Genomic DNA, 17,285 nt, shown 5'->3' on the forward strand with positions numbered 1-17,285 from the left:
ACCTGTCTCAGCTGCACGAAGCGATGATCACTCCGTGTCTGAAGCCTCACGACCACGGAGCCGGTGGGTGCTGCATGGGAGATTGCGGGGGTCCCCAGTGGCGGGACCTTTGGATAGGGGATAAGATGTCTTAGGGCCGGAGTACCCCTTTAAGTACAGATAACTGTATTCACATGTCCCAATGTAGCTACAGTTCATGGTAATATCATTATTAATGTCTTTATATTTGCTAATCTTCATATTCCTATTCTTGAGTTCAGCAACAGTTAATCAACAAAATGTCTTTCAATGCTTATGAGGAAAATGTAGAACAATACTTCTGTATTCTTAAAGAATAGGACTCACAAACCTCTTCTGCAGCAGACATGAAAACTAATATGAGCGCGCTACAAAAATATCCCATTTGAGGTACTAGTAAGGCTAAGTTTTCACTAAGTATTTTGGTCCTTGTAACCAAAAACATGGTAGTAGTTTTTAAAGTCTAAAACACTGGAAAAAGGTGCAAATCTTCCCCTTATAGTTTAACTGTAAGTGTTCTACTTCTGGTTTTGGCTAAAAAATACTGACCAAAACACTGACCAAAATACTGTGTGCAAACCCGCCCTAAAACCGGTCCTTCCCCCAAATTATGTTTTACTTTAAAAAATAGTTTTCCCTTTTCCAAATAATAGTCCAATGCTGTAAAATATTATTTTAGATGTTTTTAAACAGATTTTCTTTTCAATACAATGTTTTTCCAGCTTAGAGGAAATGACCGGCAATGGTAACATGTACACCACAATAGCCATCTGCATGTTTGGCAAGATAAAGACATTTCCAAATTAAGCATATTGAAATTAATTTACCAGTTTTTGGAGCACAACTGAAACTACAAAGCCCAGGGTGCTGTGCGATTGAAGCTGAACCCAGCAGAGATGAGCGCAGTGTGCCTCGGCTTTCATGCACAAGCTGTTATAATGACATGACCATGTGTTTCCTGTATTCAGCAGACAGGATTTCTCTACAGTGGAATTCGGCCTCAGACTAGGCAGAATAGAGGCCTATATTGTAGAAATTGATTATCTAGTTGAAACACACTTACACCTTAATTCTTATGATAGAGGTTTTGCTTTGAATACTCATGTCTGTTTTCAGTCCCTTTTGGTTTCCATATAAATATATTTTGTTACAAAGCAAAATTTCACGTGAAAAGATTAATAAGGCTGGCCGCATCACCTCTGCTAGGTGCAGGCATGTCAGGCGATCTCCCATAGAGACAGCAATCCAAAACCGGGGAGAGGACCAAACCTGTGCAGCCTCGGAAATATTTCTTCTTAAATGAATACAAAGCATTTAAATAGCATTTCAATAAGAAGATGGTATCACTTGGCTTTTGCCTTTCTAGACTGACCTGCTCCTTCCTTATTCATGCACAAAATTATAAGTACCGATCACACAGGTCAAGATTGGATCAGCCAAACTATGTTGTTTTCCTATTCAAATTCTGATTGGATTTAATAAGAAAGAGAGGTTTTTAGATGGCAACCATTGTAGATCACCATTAAAAAGCTCACCAATCCTTTGACATTCTCACGTAATGTCAAATATTTAGATATTTCAGCCCTGCTTTTAACCCTACATTCTTTCCATTGCAACAAAATAACCCTTTAGGGCTTGTTCACACAAGCACATTTTGTTTTAAATTCGCAGCAGGGAGGGCTCTCCGCAAGCTGTCCGCAGCAGATTTTCAGCAGCGGAATCTCCGCTGTTAAAAAAAAAGCTGCGGACCCCATTGACTTCAATGAGGTCTGAGGCGGATTTTTCACAGTGGAGATTCTGCTGCCAAAATCTGCTGTGAAAAACCCGCGGAGGGACCGCCCCTTTCAAACAGAATACGCTTATGTGAACACACCCTAAAGGGGTTTTGTAGGCTTTCTGCAAAATTGATTAGGGGCAAAAAAAAAGTACTACTCTGCTTCCTTAGTTGACAGTGGAGACCGGATATTGATTGCAGTGCTCCTTCTGGGCTTTAGGTCAGGCCTTGTAGTTACGACAGAAGGAAAGGCTACATCCCAGTTGCCATAGTTTGGGCATTGCACAGTGTTGAGAAAACTTCAACTCTTGAGAAAACCCACCTGGAGCCTATGGAGGTAAATCCTTTGGTATGGAGAAGGTCAGGGACTGGACCTGTACAAAACTAACCATACAACTCTAAAGTCAGGGTGCAACTAGAATTTTTTCACATCTGCAATAGTAAACATGGGCCTTCTGTCTTTATCAAGTCAACCTATGTGTCCTGTTGCTTATTCCACACTTCATTACCAGAACCACTCTGTATTTGGCCTGCTCCAGCCCCCCAAGAACAAAGAAAAAACTGTGGTAACTCTCATGTCTGTAACTGGCTATGGCAGCACAATGTCCAACCTGTCCACAGGTACCCTCTCTATAACTGGCATTCCACCTGGGCTGTGACACTAGGTGTGCTGCAAATACTTGAAATGGAAGGAATCGGGTAGGCTATAGTGACATCATTATCCTACTAAACATACTGTAGCTCTGTGTGGTATAAAAGATAAAAAGTATTTTGGCTTTTTTTTTAACTACAGCAAGCCTGGGAAAGCAAAAGCAGTATTATATACGGCTGTACCTTTCCTCTCCTCTTCACAACATAGTAATGCATATCCTCCCTTCCCATCCCCATAGATGGAGAGGCATGAAATTCTTTATGGCTGCCCAAATCATGTCTTTAGGTTTTTAGTGAAATAAGAAAGCTACAGTAGGTTACAATAATGGAATATATCTATGAATAAATACAAGGCTGTGGAATGTCTATATAAACATTACAAAGACATTTCTGGTTCTATTCCTGTGGTCATCTGGTGCTCCGTCATGTCTATAACCCAGCACCTAATTACTCCAAGCAGCTTCTGTGCTTTACTCTGAGCTTGCTCTGTAAATACAACTGACGTCAAAAGGAGTTCCAACACAATCTTGACTCATGAATCCTTCTTGATGAAGTTACCCCCTGAAAATAATACACCGCGAAAATTGTCATCTGAAAGGAATCACTGTACACTAAATTACATTATTCTTCACACCATTCTTGGATCATAAACCATTTCCATGGTTTTAAAACTTTTTTTTTTGGGTGGAGTTGGAACTTATTTCAATGGAAATATATTTTCTTAAAATATTGCATCATTTCTGAGCAACAAGTGAAAGAAAGAAATGTTCCTGAGTTACTCACCTCCTCCACAGGTTACAGTACAAGGAAAGAAGTCTGTCTGTCTCCACTGGTGACTAATGGGCTGGTAGAAGAAAAACTGCACCACGCTATCTTTAGGTGACACATACCTGGTCTGGAAAATGTTTTATGTAAAAGTGTTAATGTTCATATTATTATATTTATTTACACATGCTGATATGTTAGCTTAGCATTTATGTCAGTAGAAGTAATAGCACAGAAGAGCCTTTTAGATCACAAGCAGTGTCAACACCATTCAACATTTAAAAGCTGAATTCATCTTTTTCCACCATCATACTCAATCACCGCTGCCACCTTCATACTTAATCACAATTTACGTCTCCACTACGTATCACTACATCGCCGCTGCCACCTTCATACTCAATCACAATTAATGGCTCCACACTTTTCCCAGTCTTACAAACCTGCTACCTTGAAAGTGTCTGATTGCGGAGGGTCCTACCGTTGGGATCCCCGTGATTTCCTGCGCAGCATCATATTAGCACTTCTCGTGCATGGAGTGGGGTCAACACACCCTTCCCTGTATCCTTTATGGGAGAGAAAGATTAATGCTGAACTATTGTGTCTTTGGCATTCCCATAGAGATGCATTGAGGTGGTGTATCGACCCCGCTCTATGCACGTAGAGAACCAGGGTTCCATACAGGCTATTGTGGGGAAGTACTATACTTTTCCCCTATGTTGTGGATAGGGAATAAGTTTTAAAGTAATGGAATACGTTTTTAAGTATGATCCTTGAGAATATCCATTTAGCTGAAGTGTGCATAATAATTTATGCAAACTAAATATAAACATATAAAATTTATCAATATAAATATGTTTAATTACCGTTCTGACAGTGTAAACATGAATTGCCTGATAAACAGTCAACATTTGACTTTATTAAGTCGACCAAACGCTGATATTTAGAACAAAGGACCCAGAAGTAGATCCGGAACACAAAGAAAGGAGCAAATCTTTGGATTTCATGCTGCAAATTACCTGCTAAAGATTTTTCACTGCAAATTTGATGCTGCAGATTTCGTCAACATAAATAGATGAAATCCACAGCATAAAATGTGCTGCATATAAGGTAAGAATCTTAGGCTTGTGCAAGACCCTTTCTTTCCTTTGGTGCGGGAGGATCTCGCACAAGCCTTAGTGTCTCGGACACATATCCAGATTGAGGATGCCAGTTCCCCTAATTGACAGCATATTAGGTGTATTTGTCTGTGTCCATTGTCTGTGTAATAAAAAATACTAATAAAAATGCTACTTGTGACCCACTAAACCTAGCCAAAGCCAAAACATCAATCATCATATACACACATACAACACATACAACACACACACACAGCTTACAGTCAAACATTCCTGGTAAAGATTAAAAAGTCTCAATTTCCTCATATTTCTGTGTTAAGTAATAACGCACAACAATAATTATAAAACAGTTTTGGACGTGATATTCACCAAGGGAGCAATAATCTTAGCTAATGGGAAAGTGAAGGCTATTTTTCACTAACCTACCTGCTCCATTTATATCCTACACTAGTATGTTATAATTAAAACTGTATAAAATGATTTAATTTTCATACAAGTCTAAAGAGATTTGGCAGATATGTGTGTTCCTGCTACCTCTAGAGACAGTTTTTGGAAGGCTTTAAGCTCTGAAAACTTAATTTTGCTCCTAATTAAAAGCTGTAAAAAAAGACCATGGAACATGGCAAAGAGACATATTTGTAGCAAAAACTGAGGAAAGGTAACATAAGGAAGTGAACAATTGCTACACATTTCATTGCTAGATGCCTTTTAAACCTTTTATGTCAAAGTTTTCTTGCTGATACTTTTATTATTAGCTTAAGAAGGCCAGAATTAATTAATTTCTTATATACAATGTTTTCAAGACCTGCACCATGGGGGCAACCATCTTAGGATCCAAACAATGCATTCATTGGTCTGAACCACAAGAACCCTCTAAAATTCTAAAATGTAGGAAACTGTTGTATGCACAGATCACACTGCCACTATATGGAGCTGTAAGATAGAGGTGGATCCTATACAGAGCGGACTGCAGCAACAATGTTTACATATATCCGCTACAGTCAAGGTTGACACATTAAATTGCAACATTTTTAAATCAACTAAATCAGCCAGTGAATTTATTTGTAGTAAAATAGTAAAATTTATAGCATACAGTAGAAATGCAGAGCACTCACCCAGACTTGCTTGCAATAGCTTCTTTATTGTTCACATGAACATGCGGGGTACAGCGTGCAGGGGAGCAGGTGCGGGCCAGCTCCATACCCCCGCGTCTTCACCACCTGCTCCCCTGCATGCTGTACCCTGCATGTTCATGTGAACAATAAAGAAGCTATTGCAAGCAAGTCTGGGTGAGTGCTCCGCATTTCTAGTGTATACTATATCTTCTACTACACCTGATTCCTGCGTGTCAGCAACCGGATAGACCTACTATAGCTTCTAGGGGGCCGTTTACTGCACAGATTTACCTCGCCTAGCTGACCATTACACCAAGTATTGCCGACTGCATCTTTCTTGGAACTTTAGAAAATAGTAAAATGTATTCATGAGCAATGTTAAAAATCCCTTTACTGTGTTTCTGGGAATTCTATATCTATCTCATGGAATGTCAATTCACTTCTATCAATTCATGACCTTAAAGTCATATTTGTCATATATGGATGCCCCAGTTCACTAAAACCTTTAAAGAAAAAGAAAACCAGGACTTACCTTAACAATGAAATCAGCACGCAATGGACCTGGCACCTTTAAGATTTCCCTTTCGGATCCCTTCTGAAATTCTACTGTTGTATTCTCGATTATATAAGTTCCAGGACTAGTAAAGCTGTGTTCCCCACTCTCACCTTGTAAGGTTTTTGACTCAATGACTAAAAAAGAGAAATATACAAATTTAAAACATTTATATGGACAGATATAGGGTTATTTCTATAATGGTTAAACAAGTTACAATGAGACTATATGGCATAACTTGGAAGAGGACCCTACTCAATCATGATCATCAACATTTTATGGCTTTCCTGTTAATTTATCTGTATTATACTGGAGACCACACCTACTCCCTTAAGACCACACCTACTTTTAAAAATTTGTCATTGTGTCTAGACCTGATTTCTGCAGCTTTAATGGATGGGCAAATGGACACCCACCGTCCAGGGCTAATGAATGATATTGATGGACTAAAGGGCAGCTCTAGAAATCCTACCAAGAATATAAAAAATTACCTGGACAAAAAAACAAATTAGCTCATTATGTGGCAGCTAGATCCAAGACTGAGGTTTGTATTCTTGTTCATTCCTACACTCAACAAAGCAGTATAGATCCTTATGCACAGTCTGCCTGCATCAAATAGCTGCCTAAACAACTATATCCATATCAGATGGCCAAATGTCAGATGGGGTGGGAAAATCTCAGTTAAGGTACTTGAAGATATGGTTAGTGCAATAAATTACAATGTAAACAAAAATTAAGGTAAGAGCCTGTAGAGAAGACACTACTGTAAATCAAATGGATACTTAGTCAAAAATTGGATGAATACAGAGGGATTTTAAGTAATACTGTCCGAGTCCATAAGAACACACGGGTAATATGCTTCAGATTACCACTGGAGCCCCTTTGTTATCTTGTCTTAGGTAATTATATCATCATACAGTATTTTGTTCATAACCCATTCTCCCAAGGGCATCGTGTGCACAGCATTTTAGCACTTGGTAAAGTGGAGGTAATACATTGTCTTTGTGGTTTGAGTATATTTATAGATCTTAGAATGTAAAACCACCTCTGTTTTGGCTTTAAAGGAGTACTACCGTGGAAAACTTTTTTTTTTTTTTTTATTTAAATCAACTGGTGCCAGAAAGTTAAACAGATTTGTAAATCACTTCTAATTTAATCCTTCCAGTACTTTTTAGGGGCTGTATACTAAAGAGAAATCCAAAAAAGGAATGCATTTCCTCTGATGTCATGACCACAGTGCTCTCTGCTGACCTCTGCTGTCCATTTTAGGAACTGTCCGGAACAGGAGAAAATCCCCATACCAAACATATGTTGCTCTGGACAGTTCCTCAAATGGACAGCAGAGGTCAGCAGAGAGCACTGTGGTCATCATGACATCAGAGGAAATGCATTTGTTTTTTTGATTTCTTTTTAGTATACAGCCCCTCAAAAGTACTGGATTAAGATTTTTTAATGCAAGTGATCTACAAATCTGTTTAACTTTCTGGTACCAGTTGATTTAAAAAAAAAAAAAAGTTTTCCACGGTAATTAATTAATATTATTAAATTATGCACATTATTACATTTTAACATAGATCCCTGAAGCCTCTACTTCATTGTTTCACAAAGTAGCAGAATGCATAACCATTGTCAGATGTAGCTTGCAAGGTTTTTAGAAACCATTAGTTTAAACTTATATATTTTAAGCAAATCATACCTTTTTGTGTAAATGTATTTCTAAGAAATAAAGAAAAGCCCAGTCTGTCCCTCAGCAATGGGGTGGGTTTCCAAATTTAGCCCCAAACATACATAGAGGAGGATGACACTCGGAGCTATTACAGACACCTGCACGGGTTTTTCCTGAGAAAACTACAACCATATAATCCAATACTTAAATTACACCCTCTTTGATCTTGCCTGATGTCAGTGCACATGAGTTTTTGCTATTTTGTAACTGTTTAAATACACGAAAGGGAATAACCTTTTGCAAATAGGGCACATAATTTTTGTACATTTTCCATCATCTCAAGATCATATCTGTGGAACGCATCAATATGTATAATACTCTTTGCAGATCTGTAGATGCTAAATATTTTTTACTGGTCTACTCAGCAATTCATTTTTTTTTTTTTTTAAGATTTTGCCATTTCTGAGATGGGAAAGTTTATGCAAATTTCCAGAGATTTTATCAGGTCAGATTAGTTTTAATTAGCTTCAGATCCGGGTTTGGATTTGGGAGTGTCCCGATTAGCCCACACAAAGTACTGGTATTCCTGTCAAAGGCAGTCCCTGATCCTGTACAGTACACTAAGCAGCTGGACTTGGTGAAGAGCACCAGTCCCAGTGAATGTAGTGAGTGGAAACTGCAATGCAGAAAGCATATCTGCTTACCTCCGGTCCACTCAGCATATAGGAACAGGGACAAAGCAAGCTTGAAATCAATCACAAAAAGTTTGAATTCTACCAAACCCAAATTTTTCTCAAACTGAATTTTTTTTTGCCAAAAAGATTCCCTCATCTTTAGTTATGATTTTTTACATCTTGGATTAGACATTCCATTAACTCAAGTATATGATAGCAGCAGCCATCAGCTAAAATGTGATTGTGAGTCTCAAGGTGGCCATATATGTGACACTTGTAACGGGATGCGACCCGCGGGCGGACTTGTGCCGCCATGCGGATCGCATCCCCACCGGCAGCACTGAAGCAGCGCTCCCGGTCAGAGGGACAGACCGGGGCACCTGCAGGGAGGCACACGTCGTGAGCGCTCCGGGATGGATGCAGGACCCGAAGCGCTCACGGCGTGTTCCTCCCTGCAGCGCCCCGGTCTGTCCCTCTGACCGGGAGCGCTGCTTCAGGGCTGCCTGCGGGGATGCGATCCGCATGGCGGCACAAGTCCGCCCGCGGGTCGCATCCCGTTCCACTCACCTCTCCCTGCCTGCTGTGTCCTCCCGACATGCGCGGCCCCGTTCTCTAGGGCGTGCGTGCGCCAGCTCTCTTAAATTTAAAGGACCAGTGCACCATTAATTGGTGCCTGGCCCAATCACCTTTAAACGTATATAAACCCACTCCCCCTTCCTGTCCTTGCCGGATCTTGTTGCCTTGTGCCCTGTTAAAGCGTTTCTGTGTGTTTCCCAAGCCTGTGTATCCAGACCCCTTGCCGTTGCCCCTGACTACGAACCTTGTCGCCTGCCTTGATCTTCTGCTACGTCTGACCTCGCCTTGCCTAGTCCTTGTGTACCGCGCCTTTCTCAGCTTTCAGTGAGGTTGAGTCGCTATCGGGTTGAACGACCTGGGGGCTACCTGCCGCAGCAAGTCCATCCCGCTTTGCGGCGGGCTCTGGTGAAAACCAGTAACCTCTTAGATTCCGTTCCCCTTGTACGGCCCACACCATCGCCTCACTGACACGGGGGATCCACTACCCGTATCCATCCCACATACCAGTCCGGTTCCTGACAACACTATTAATAACAAAGGATCGGGCATGTTAAAATTCAATATGCCCAATGCTTGTTTCCCCTAGCATTTGCCAATAAAGGACGGCTATAATACCCTTTAAACATGTTAGACTGGATCCTGCTAGTCATTGAATCAGAATCTTTAGGGCCCTAACATGTACATTTTAGTAATTTAGCTAAAACCTCTTGGAAGTATAGTCAAGCATTGTCTCGGTAGGATGTTGGTACTGGCTGAGGGTACTGCTAAACCTCAGCAGGATAGGAAGTTGAAAAGAAAACAAGGTGAGGCCACAGACTGAGAGGGCACCAAGAAGAATCAGAACAGTAGACGTTAGTCTGAAAAGAAAGTAGGTATATTACAGCATACTAAAGATAAGAAATGTGGGTAGTAATTTTCTTCTATGCTAAACAGTGAATGGATGTTTTTTTTTCTATATTATACAGAAAAACTTCTGCAGAAAAGCCATGCTACAGAGTGGAGTATTCTTTCATATAGAAATTAAATATGATGGAAAAAAGCATGACACATAAAGCATTCTGCTTCTGTACATTCATTCACTGTGCTAGCTAGAATGGTCCTGCCACCCAACAAGTATTCACCAGTGCCAATGTCTTCTTTACCAGACATAGGAGCCAACTTTGGAATGGTAATGTATCCCCAGGTGTCTCCATTCTAAAATTGAGACCAACATTTAAAAAAGCTACATGAGCACTTGGAAGGAACTCCCAAGAACTGAAGACCATTGCAAATCACTACAAGGTAACTGTAGCTAATCCCTAAGACATCATAACTTCCACTAGAACTGGAAAACAGGTGTCCGGTCCTGTGTTAACTCTTTTGCTTCAAGCTAAATCAACATCACTTCAGCCCTGAACTGACACATGCAATGTAGGATGGTTCATACAAACGTGAGCTGGTCCTTTCACTGTGATTCTCACGCTGCGACTTCCATGCGGTACAGCAATTATTGTCTCTTCTCCTGCAGAGGGAAAAAAAGGAGATTACATTGATCGAAACAGATGTTGAGAGTATCATGTGACTGGAGCAGTGCTAGCGGCTATTTGGCTGAATAATAACACAGGTGTATGCATTTTACATTAGAAGAACATCTAAGAATTGCAAAAAAATACTATTTTCTTCCAGAGATGAAGTTGAGGAGAAAATAACATCCAGGCCTCCCATAATTTCTTAAAATGAAACCCATAACTAGAGAGTGGTGTTTCTTTAGAAAACACAATTATCTTTCAAAAGGAAGAACTGTAGTTTAGAATGTCAAGGAGACATGTTGACTTACATTGGTTCATTGGTATTTTGTGGATTATGTGATTATGCTTTGAGGAAACCTGGACACCTTGTATGTCCCTGATCCATTCTGCTGTGAACTATTATATGACTTTGTGAGATGTTCAATTCATGTCACCAGACATCATCTGTAATGTACCATAATACTTTTAGACTTGATACTTACCTGTATTGTCAATGTTCATCATCTATGAATGCATAAGATTGGATGTACTGTACATTATCATCTGTACTATCCTCTTTAAATTTGTAATAACATTTATAAGCTTAAAGGGGTATTCCGGCGTGGTCTTGCACGCAGCACCCCAGTTAAAATCAGTCCCGGAGCATGTTCGCTCCGGATCTGATTACCAGCGTCACGCCTCCGCCCCCGTGTGACGTCACACTCCGCCCCTCAATGCAAGCCTATGGGAGCCATAGGCATGCATTGAGGGGTGGAGCGTGACGTCACACAGGGGCGGAGGCATGACGTTCCATGCCGCTGGCCCCGTGGTCGCCAGTAATCAGACCCGGAGTGAACATACTCCGGGGACTGATTTTAACTGGGGTGCTGCGTGCAAGATCACGGAGGTCCCCAGCAGCGGGACCCCCGCGATCAGGCATCTTATCCCCTATCCTTTGAATAGGGGATAAGATGTCCAAGCGCCGGAGTACCCCTTTAAAGGGGTATTCCCCTGGAAAACATTTTTGCTAAATCAACTGGTGCCAGAAAGGTTAAACAGATTTGTAAATTACTTCTATTTAAAAATCTTATTCCTTCCAGTACTTATCAGCTGCTGTATGCACCATAGGAAGTTCTTTTCTTTTTGAATTTCCTTTCTTTCTGACCACAGTGCTCTCTGCTGACACCTCTGTCCATTTTAGGAACTGTCTGGAGCAGGATAGGTTTGCTATGGGAATTTTCTCCTACTCTGGACAGTTCCTAAAATGTACAGAGGTGTCAGCAGACAGGTTAGACAGAAAGGACATTCAAAAACAAAAGAACTTCCTCTGTAGCATACAGCAGCTGATAAGCACTGGAAGGATTAAGATTTTTAAATAGAAGTAGTTTGCAAATCTGTTTAACTTTCTGGCACCAGTGGGATAAAAAAAAGTGGAGTACCCCTTTAATGCTAAAATAATAATCTGCTCTTATTAAGCAAAACAGAGCACTGGGTTAGAGCACTGCACAGAACTGTTTTCTTAATCCTGCTTCTTCCAACTCCTGCCCCCACTCGGTGTGTATTCCATTCATACTGGCTCCCCCCTGTGCAAATTCATTATCCTCCATGCCATTTCACCACACGCTAGTACCATTTCATCATTACCTTGTGCCATTTAAAGAGGTAATACCCTGGAAAACATTTTTTTTTTTTTTTAAATCAACTGGTGCCAGAAAATCAAACAGATTTGTAAATTACTTCTATTAAAAAAATCTTAATCCTTCCAGCACATATTAGCTGCTGTATACTACAGAGGAAGTTCTTTTATTTTTTTATTTCCTTTCTGTCTGACCACAGTGCTCTCTGCTAACACCTCTGTCTATGTCAGGAACAATCCGGAGCAGGAGAGGTTTGCTATAGGGATTTGCTCCTACTCTGGACAGCTTCTAAAATGGACAGAGGTGTCAGCAGAGAGCACTGTGATCAGACAGAAATTAAAAAAGAAAAGGACTTCCACTGGAACATACAGCAGCTGAAATGTACTGTAAGGGTTAAGATTTTTAAATAGATGTAATTTACAAATCTGTTTAACTTTCTGGTACCAGTTGATTTAAAAAAAAAAATGTTTTCCAGTGGAGTACCACTTTAAATAGCCCCCTGTGTCATTTCAGAGATTTGCAGGACTGTGCAGGATTTTGTGGGACCCGGTGTATTTTCTGTGACCACCTGCTTCCGACCCTGCAAGACTAAAAACTGCCCACTCCTGCAAGTTTAATATCGGCTCCTGCAGGACCCACAGGATTCCAATCCCAATTCTCTATATTGGGGGTTGCGACACAAAACATTTAGCAACCTCGCCACTGTTTCCCTTCTCCCTACCTTAGTGTGTTTCCCTCTCTCACAGGACTGTGAACACCTCAAGAATATATAAATACACATAATTTACATATGGTTATATAATAGTTACTGTTTCCCTTCAGCAGGTACCACTAGGATCTTGTGTCAATAGGGGAATGTCGTCTAAATTGAGATGCGACAGTGGGTTTGTGCTCCTTGATGGACACTGGGTGTGACAGTCCAGGTAGAAGACAGAAGAAGTTTCGGTTCTGCCTAAGCTTTGGTGGACATTGATTTGGCCCATCTCTTATGAGTGGACTGCGATGGACAGTGTACTAATTGTGTGACATTTTTGCAATTTTTATGCACTTGTAGCACTTCAAGCTTTTAAAAAGAATAGGTAGACACAATCCTACTATAACACACTATAAGATTCTCACAAGCAAGACGATTTTCAGTTCACCCCCTTGCCTCCTCTGCATCCCGGACAGGGATACTCCAATCCCTCTTCGAAGATCCACAACAATGTAAAAAGAAGTCTAGCGCAGACTTGATGCTATTTTCTTAGAGTCAACAGACATGCACAATGTACAAAGTGACACGTTTTGGCCTTAGGCTGCGTACCGTGGCAAAAACGCGTCACTATGTACATTGTCTATGTCTGTTGACTCATAAATAAAGAAAATTGCATGAAGCCTGCGCTGGACTTCTATTTTCCTTGCTGTGGACTATAAGATTCTATACAGTACATTGGCTCAAATTTATCTGTCAGAGACAAAACTTGTGTGATTTTCCCATAGCAACCAATCTCTGCTCAACTTTTATTTTAACAGAGCTCATTAAAGGCCATCTGCAGCCTAAATACACTTATCCCCTATCCACAGAATAGAGGATAAGTGTTTGATCATGGGGGGTCCAAACACTGGGACCCCCCCCCGCGGTCTCCTGCACAGGGCCACGGCTCTGCAGTGGCTCTCCCGTTCAGGAGGCATGCCGGCCACGGCGTCTTCCCTTCTCCATGTATCTCTATGGTTTGTCCATCCCCGCCTCCCCCGTAGAGCTGTATGGGGAGGAGGCATACCCTTGACCTCAGTGAGGTCGACGCTACACACATTAGCTGTAGCACAGCACGGCAATGCCAGGGCCTCATTCGGAAGATCGCGGGGTGTCCCAGCGGTCGGACCCCCCCCCCCCCCCCGCAATCAAACACTTATACCCTGTGGATAGGGAATAAGTGTATTTAGGCTGCAGATGTCCTTTAATATATGACAGCTGAGTGGTGATTGGTTGCTATGGACTAATCAGACAGTTTCTCTCTGACACAGTTTGATAAATATTAATAACAATATTTAAATATTGTTCTATATTATTTACAAAATCAACTGAATTATGAATTAACTGCACACTAAATGCTGTCTCTCTCCCACTGCTATGTCAACCAACCGATCACACTGCTGTAAAAGAGATGAAATTGCTAAAATGCGGTAATAAATACCTTTGCAGAGACTGTTCTTCATCTCTCAATATCGCTGGAGATGGATCTCAGGCCTGGGGCCCCTGACATGCATCTTGCTTTTCACAAATAAGCTCTCTCAGTTAAATTCAAAGAGTCAAATTTAAGTTCTGCATGCCAGTCCTGAGTGGAACTCTGCCACTACAAAGATATTTAAGGCCAAATATTTTTCAGAATGGTTTACTTAAACTACCCTGGACTATTCCAGCTTTCCAAGCCTACTATCAATTTATCATAGTACAGGTTCCAGCAAAAAGCTTGAAAGTGAGTGATCCTAATCTCCATAGACTTACACCTAGAGGTACACAAGACTTGGGTATAGATGTATTTTGATTGGGAAGAAATACACAACATTGGGAAATTGTGGGATCCCAAAATGCCGCATTTGACATGTACTATAGTCCTAATTTCGTGTGGGATTTTCAGAATTCACTTAAGAACATGTTGTGTGTATTTTTGTTCTGGAAATATTTCTGTGCAAAACCCAGGATTTAAGTGCCCACAGGGTAAACATTTATGGTCAGAGTCTTGCTCATGAATATGCCAGTTAGTTACTTGTAACCTTGGTATTTCGTAAAAGATATCTAAAATAACCTAAATAAAATGATGAATGACATTAAAAATCTTGGCGTTCCATGTCTCTACGGACTCAAACAAGGTTTATTTTGTATATTAAAGGGGTATTCCAGGGAAAAAAAATTATATCAACTGGCTCCAGAAAATTAAAGGGGTACTCCGGTGGAAAACTTTTTTTTTTTTTATATCACCTGGCGCCTGAAAGTTAAACAGATTTGTAAATTACTTCTATTACAAAATCATAATAGTTCCAGAACTTATTAGCTGCTGAATACTACAGAGGAAATTGTTTTCTTTTTGGAACACAGCACTCTCTGCTGACATCATGACCGCAGTGCTCTCTACTGACATCTATGTCCATTTTAGGAACCGTCGAGAGCAGCATATGTTTTCTATGGGGATTTTCTCCTACTCTGGACAGTTCCTAAAAAGTGTCAGCAGAGAGCTTTGTGTTCCAAAAAGAAAAGATTTTCCTCTGTAGTATTCAGCAACTAATAAGTACTGGAAGAATTAAGATTTTTTAATAGAAGTAATTTACAAATCTGTTTAACTTTCTGGCACCAGTTGATTTAAAAAAAAAAAAAAGTTTTCCACAGGAGTACCCCTTTAAACATATTTGTAAATGACTTCTATCAAAAAATCTTAATTCCTGTTCAAGTGGTTCCTGTACAGTTTAAATGATATTCCCTTCTAATAGCAGAGAAGGGACCTGAACAGAGCCTAATTCTTGTCCACAAGCTCTCGTCTCGTACGCTGTACAGAGGCATGCCGTGTGTTCTGATGTGTTCTGAGGGAACATTTACACGTTCATTCACTGGACATTACGTATAGATACAGTGGAAGTCCCAGACAAGCTAATTGCACAAATCACTTCATATGTCACTTTGAATAAAACACAAAAATATTTTGTTTGACAAGGTCTGTGTTTGCAGTATAGTGCTTTTTGGAGCTGTATCAATACACAGACTTGTATTTATCAAACTTATCGCCTGACACAACCATGCAGAGCGCCACGGCTGCTTGACTCATTTGTAATGTTTTCGAGCTGATGTAAGATTATACACATGGTTATAGATGGAAGCTTTTCTAAAGGAAGGCCATAAAAGGAAATACATATACTGGAAGATAGTTCAATTTTCTGTGAATTATGTTTGTTGTGAATTATGTATATATATATATATATATATATATATATATATATATATATAATTATATGAATGCCCTGTATTTTATATATCATTTATACACACACACACACATATATATATATATATATATATATATATATATATTTATATATATTCTAGACCTATATACCATTTATAATACTAGCATTTTTACAGGGAACCTATCACATAAAAAATGCGGTCCAATCTGCAGGCATCAAGTTATAGAGCAGGAGGGGCTGAGCAGATTCACATATAGTTTTGTGACAAAAGGTCTAGGATGACTTTTAATTTATTTATGTAAACCTCTGCACAGTCTGGGCCAAGTGCTCAAATGGTTTATATATGCACACAAATAGCTGTCAATCATGGAGCAGGACCGCCCACTTGACTTCTTAGCACAGAATGTGCAGAGATTTACATGAATAAATGACAAATTATCCAGACATTTTCCACATAGGACAATATATAAATCTGCTCAGCTCCTCCCGCTCTATAACGTGATGCCTGCATATAGTTAGTACAGTCGAAAAAAGACATATGTCCATCAAGTTCAACCAGGGAATTAAGGGGTAGGGGTGTGGCGCGATATTGGGGAAGGGATGGGATTTAAAATTTCTTCATAAGCATTAATGTTATTTTGTTCCAATATGGGACTGCATTTTTAGTATAAAATGTTTTCTTTAAGAGAAATGGACCATTTAGGCACAGGAGCCCAGATCTATCTGCTACCTGACTACCCCAATAGCTTAACTCTCCAGTTTGAACATTGACTCGCAGAACACAGCTTCACCATTTTTCGTGAATAGTAGTTCACACATCATAAATAAAGAATTTCCTTGCTTTAAATGGGAACTATCATTATAACAAATGTTTGCTATTGCACTACAGTAATCCCCCGACCTACGATTGCCCCGACATATGATAATTTCAACATACAATGGCCTCTCAGAGGCCATCGCATGTTGAAGGCAGCATCAACATACAATGCTTTTTTATGTCTGGGCCATCGCATAAACGGCTATCCGGCAGCGCAGACTGCTTCAGCTGCTGCGGGTAGCTGTTTAAGGACCCCCGTGTGGTCCGGTGAGTGTCACTCACCTGTCCCCGACGTTCCAGACCATCCTCTTCGGGCTCCGCTGCATGGCCGTTGCTCTCCTTCGTCATCATGTCGCTGCGCACGCCGTCCCATCATCCAATAGGAGTGGCGTAGCGACGTGATGACGGCGATGGAGAGCAAAGATCCTGGCCAGCGGTGATGGTCCGGAGTAGCAAGGACGCCCCGGGGACGTGATGACAGCGACGATCCAGGGCAGCGGT

The 17,285-nt window shown here is 40.5% G+C and overlaps 1 protein-coding gene across 5 annotated transcripts in view; it reads right to left on the bottom strand.

Annotated features, from left to right (window-relative positions):
- Positions 1-17,285, bottom strand: part of ADAMTSL3 (ADAMTS like 3) — a 516,054-nt gene that overhangs the window by 154,742 nt on the left and 344,027 nt on the right. For all 5 annotated transcript variants that reach the window (XM_056572133.1, XM_056572130.1, XM_056572132.1 and 2 more), the window contains exons 8-10: positions 10,334-10,408; positions 5,971-6,128; positions 3,227-3,338 (exon numbers count right to left, since the gene is read on the bottom strand). In XM_056572133.1, the coding sequence (XP_056428108.1) occupies positions 3,227-3,338; positions 5,971-6,128; positions 10,334-10,408 (345 nt within the window). The remainder of the gene's footprint in view (positions 1-3,226; positions 3,339-5,970; positions 6,129-10,333; positions 10,409-17,285) is intronic.

This window comes from Hyla sarda, chromosome 4, assembly GCF_029499605.1.
Source record: "Hyla sarda isolate aHylSar1 chromosome 4, aHylSar1.hap1, whole genome shotgun sequence".
Lineage (NCBI taxonomy): Eukaryota > Metazoa > Chordata > Amphibia > Anura > Hylidae > Hyla > Hyla sarda.